General features: G+C 59.1%; 1 protein-coding gene across 1 annotated transcript in view; it reads left to right on the plus strand.

Annotated features, from left to right (window-relative positions):
• The window catches only part of LOC104283670 (neuronal pentraxin receptor-like), a 34610-nt gene extending 30106 nt beyond the window's left edge, over nucleotides 1-4504 (plus strand). The window contains exons 6-9 of the mRNA XM_009881881.1: nucleotides 2796-3027; nucleotides 3141-3376; nucleotides 3701-3880; nucleotides 4280-4504. Of these exons, the coding sequence (XP_009880183.1) occupies nucleotides 2796-3027; nucleotides 3141-3376; nucleotides 3701-3880; nucleotides 4280-4504 (873 nt within the window). The remainder of the gene's footprint in view (nucleotides 1-2795; nucleotides 3028-3140; nucleotides 3377-3700; nucleotides 3881-4279) is intronic.
• Nucleotides 4505-5115: the final 611 nt, after the last annotated feature.

The following is a 5115-nucleotide window of genomic DNA, read 5'->3' on the forward strand; positions in this document are numbered from 1 at the left end:
CCAAAAAAGGTCACCGGTAGATAACAGCTGCACAGCTTGCATTAATAATTTTGCAAATAATTTGATTTGGGAGAAAGATGCTCAAGCAACAGCTCGGAGATGCGGAGGATGCTTAGGGGATGCAGCCCAAGCTCAGCACGGGGTGGGGGGAGATCACCCGGCATGTCCCGACTGCGGAGGGTGGGATGGGGAGGTCCGGTCTCCCGTCTGGCTGCAGGGATGGTGTCCGCTGGGATGCTTCTGGGATGATGAGGTGGCCCCCAAATTCTGCTGGATGAGGTTACGGGCTGCATCCCTTGCCATGAGGAACACGGGGCCGGTCGTGGTTCGGCTGGTTGTGTGGGTCCGGCTGTCAGTGCTCTGACTGCTGGGCTGGAGGGACCAGGGAGAGCTGGAGGGAGGTATGGAGGGGGAAAAACTCGGGAAGGGGGAAGGAATTGAGCAAAAGGGGAGAGTGTGTGTGTGTGCGCGTGCAGGGGGAGCATCAGGAGGAGACTCTCCAAAGCCAGAGAAATGAAAAAGCCATAGGGGAAAAAAGTTACAGAGGGAAGAAAATAGCAGCGGGGAGAAAAGCAGGAGGAGGAGGGGGGGGGAAAAAAAGCACTCAGTCACTACTGAATAATGTAGGGCAGGCTATCGGGGGCTAGCGAGAGCGACAAAAGCTCCGAGCCTTTTCTTTTTTCGTCATTGACAGATGGAGCCGTGCATGAAAGCAGGGACGTAGGCTCCAAACCCGCAGCTCGAGCAATCAAAGCGTGCGGCAGACAGGAGTGTGCCAGCCTCCGCCGCAGCCAGGCGGCCTGAAGGGATGAGAAAAAGCTCTCGGAGCCCACGGGGATGCGGACAAAGAGGCGAAGGCGACCCCCGTCCCACCTGCCCTGCCCCCCACCAACACAGCTTGGATATGGGCGCGGGCAGCCCTGGGTGGGAATTATCCCTGCTGGGAGGATGGGAATTAACCTTTCCACTCGCTTTTCCTTCCCTCCTGCCAGCCCACCCCTGCTTCTCAGTCGGCTGCACTGGCAGGTCCCCAAGACCCCCACCCCCCAAAAAGGGCTGAAACCCCCTCTCTGTCGGCTAATCCATCCCTGTTTTATGGAGACCAAAGGTAGGATCCCCTTTGCTGGCACTTTTCCCTTCCCGGAGAGGTTTTGCTCTCTGCGAGAGCTTCCCCAGTGCTGCCGGAGCAAGCTGGCAGTGAGAGCAGGCGTTTGGTCAGGGCTGGCAGATGTCCCCTGCACAACCTCTCTTTTCTTGCTTGGTTTTGGTTCTCTGTGTTGTTTCTCCTTGCAAAACCTGTGGCTTTGTTCTGGCAGACCCCGCTGGAGGTTTTTCCAGACCTCAGGGCATTGCAGCTGCCGTCTCATTTGCAGCCTGAGTGTGTTCCTGCCCGGTACGGGGCTGTTTGTGCTCATGCCAACATCATCTTCTCACACCCTTCTCCCTGCTCTTCCCATCCACCAAGGTTGCATCCTGCTCGGCTTTCCTCTGGCCTTCCCCTCCTCTCTGTTGTTCATGATGGACAGCAAAGATTGGGGGTGACATATCCCCCTTGCATCTTTGTGTGTGTGATCATCAAGTCCTGTCCATCCTGGAAAAGTGGGATATAGGGAAGAAGAAAAAGCTGGAAGCTACAACCACAGACGAGCGTGGTGACCTCCTCTGGGCCAGCTCCAAGGCCGGGGGGCGCCTGTCCAGATCAGCAGGGATGGCATCACACTGTGTCCTACCAACATAAGCCATGTGAATGTCCAGGGCTGAAGCAGCCTTGCAGACCCCTCTCAGTGCCGGAGCAGCTGTGGTGGCCCCAGTCTTGGCCTCTGCCAGACTGTCTGCCAAAGGCTAAGGCAGGGGCCATCATGGCTGCTCCGGCACCTTCAGGAAGGTCTGGCAGCATGGAGAAGGTGGTCACCGTCTTTCCAAGCCCATGGTAGAGAGCTTAACACCCCAAGGACATGGGGAAGGGAGAGATCTGCTATTTACAGAGAAACTCCAAGAGCATGGCAAAGGGCCACCTTCTCCCTTCCAGCCTGATTTTCTTCCAGCTGGGATGGGGTCTCCCAGCAAGATGGGATCTGCGGTGTTTTCAGGGTGCAGTAGCAGTTGGGAGCATCTTCACCAGGCATCAGGTTTTGGATCAGCCAAGGGAAGAATTTTGGTCTGGGTTTTAACCCTGAAGGGACAAAATGTGCTCGATGTCCTCAAGCGAGGGGTCATGTCTCGAGGACCAGAGGATCTACCACTGGCCCTACTTCTCTGTGGCATCCCGCTGGCCCGGGAGAGGCTGGCTTATGCTTATGAAGAGCTACCTGTCCAACCTGGCACGCGTGCACACACCCCCGCATGTCGGCTGAGCTGGGCTAAGAGGATTACAGCCCCGTTATGTGATGTTAACGTGTCTCCCGTGCAGTGGGGAAGGGGAGCTCCAAGCTCCTTCCCGTGTTGTCCCCTCCTCATGGGAGGCTGCCTGTGGGAGCAGAGCCAAGGGATGACTGGAGCACCCGTGCGTCCCTTCCTTGCTCTGTCTCTGAAGCGGCAGAAAGTCATTAAGAGCAGCCAAGCTTCATTTTGCAGTAACAAAATCAATGGGGGCTCTGTACCTTCTCAGGAGGTACAAAGTCAGCTGGAGGCTCTTGGAGAAGACCCCTGCTGCAGATGTGGGGTTGTGCTCCCAGTAGTCCCCATGGTGGTGCAGGCTGGGCATGTCCTTATATAACCTCTCATGGTGACACCACGCTGACTTTTCTCTTTTATCCCTCCTTACCTGCCCCCATCGTGGCTGCCGCCAAGTGCAGCAGGAGCTGCCAGCCCGCACCAATGGCTCGTTACCCACTGCCCCGGCGCTCGCCCGCGATGCCCTCCACACCAAGATGGAGCAGCTGGAGGAGCAGCTCCTCTCCAAAATCCTGACCCTGCAGAAGGAGCGCCAGGCCGCCAACACTGACCGCAGCCAGCAGCAGCACAACATTGAGAAGGAGCTGAACTCCCTCCAGAACCGGGTGACGGAGCTGGAGCACGGTGAGTCCTGCCCAACAGGGATGGAGGTGGCATGGAGGGGTTCTAGGACAAGCCCAACTCATCCCAACAATGCGTTCTGACCCTCCTCTCTCCTCTCCATTTTTGACACATAGGACCACCAGGCTACAGTCCTCCTGATGCTTTCAAGGTGACCATCCCAGTGCAGAACAACTACATGTATGCCCGCATGAAGAAGACCCTGCCGGAGCTCTACGCCTTCACCATATGCATGTGGCTGAAGTCCAAGGCCCTGGCAGGACTTGGCACTCCTTTCTCCTACTCTGTCCCAAGCCAAGCCAATGAGATCGTGCTGCTGGAATGGGGCACCAACCCCCTGGAACTGCTCATCAATGACAAAGTCAGTCCAGCCGGAGGGGTGACGGGTGGGAAGCCCCTGCCCTCATCTCCCTTGCTTCAACCCTCCTGGGAAATGATGCTCCTGGGGGTACTGGGGTGGGGGAACTGGAAGGAAAGGGCCCCAGGTAAAGGGGAGAGGGAGGAGGATGGGGAGGATGGCTCACCGGGGTGTGTTTTGAGAGGCAGAAGTAGGACATCCAGGTGTCTGTAGAATTTGGGGTGCCACCATTGTGGGGGTGCACTGCCTGCTCTCCAAGGGGCTGGGGGAACACCAGGGTCCCCCGACAGTCCTACCAAGTGCCGGGCTCTTGCTCTTCTCACGAAGGTTGCCCAACTGCCACTGAGCCTGAAGGACAAGGCCTGGCACCACATCTGTGTGGCATGGACCACCCGGGATGGCAAGTGGTCGGCGTACCAGGATGGCGAGCAGCGTGGCGCCGGCGAGAACCTGGCCTCCTGGCATGCCATCAAGCCTCAAGGCGTCATCATCCTGGGCCAGGAGCAGGTATGTGCCGGCCTGCCACCAAGGGCTGCTGGTTCGCATCGCTCTGGTGCGAAGCTGCCTGGGATGGCAGTCCCCAAATGGGGCAAAGACGAGGGGCTGCGCAGGCAGGGCACATTGGCAGTGTGGGCGAGGGGCTCTCCTGCCCGCTCATCTGACCTCTGGGTGGGCCACGTGCACTCACTGTCTTCTCCTCTTCCCTCTCTCCCAACCCTCTGTCCCCTATTTGCTCCCTGCCTTGTCTTCTTGCATCTCCCCCACACATCCATCCCTTCCCCTCCTTGCCATCGGGCATCTTGTTCTGCTTCCACCCAAACTTCTCCCTCTACCCCCTGTCCACCGGCTGCATGTCCCTTCTGCTGTCCCCATCCCTGTCCTATCACCTCTCCTTCTCTTTCCCAGGACACACTGGGAGGCCGCTTTGATGCCACGCAGGCCTTCGTGGGGGAGCTGGCGCAGTTCAGCGTGTGGGACCACATGCTGGCACCAGCGGAGATCCTGGGCTTGGCCAACTGCACCTCCCACCTTCAAGGCAACGTGATCCAGTGGGATGACCAGGCGGTGGAGGTCTTCGGGGGCGCCAGCAAGGCGGGCTTTGCTGCCTGCGAGGAAGGGAGGAAGGCATGAGCAGCCCCTTGCCCCCTCCCCAGCACCGAGGAGCCCGGCGGCAGCCCTGAAGCAGGGAGCCCCTTTCTCCCCTTCCAGACTGCCGAGCCTCGCTGGGGCAATGCTGGAGCCCCCTGCGCTGCCCTCCTGGGAGGGAGGGGGAGGGGGGTCCTTGGCAGCCTCCCTCTTTCCCCCGCACCAGTGATGTGGCTTGTCCCTCCACCCCTTCCCTGTACGTCTGCCCCTGGGTCTCGCCTTGCCCTGCTTCTGTTTCAGGAGGACCTCGCTGTACCCACAGGCATCTCTGGTACGGCAAGGGTCCCTGCCTCATCAGCCCCAACAGGGAGTGGGAAGGTGACCTCTGTCCACCCCAAGCGTGGTTCAGCCTTGGTGGGATGCCAGTGTGCGGGCATCCTCCGAGCACATCCCTTTTCCCCTTTCCTTATTTATTTCTAGCGCTCTGCTGTCTGGTTTCATGAGCCCATACTCCAAATGAGCCCAAAGGCTCGGCCAGGAGCATCTTCCCCTCCTGCCCCATCCCCTCTTCTCCTGCCACCCTGGTTTTCCAAGCACGGCCCTGGGGAGGGAGGAATGGCTGAGGGTCACCAGAGCAGCCCTCTTCCCCCCTGTGC

Source organism: Charadrius vociferus, unplaced genomic scaffold (genome assembly GCF_000708025.1).
Source record: "Charadrius vociferus isolate BGI_N301 unplaced genomic scaffold, ASM70802v2 scaffold413, whole genome shotgun sequence".
NCBI classification, from domain to species: Eukaryota; Metazoa; Chordata; class Aves; order Charadriiformes; family Charadriidae; genus Charadrius; species Charadrius vociferus.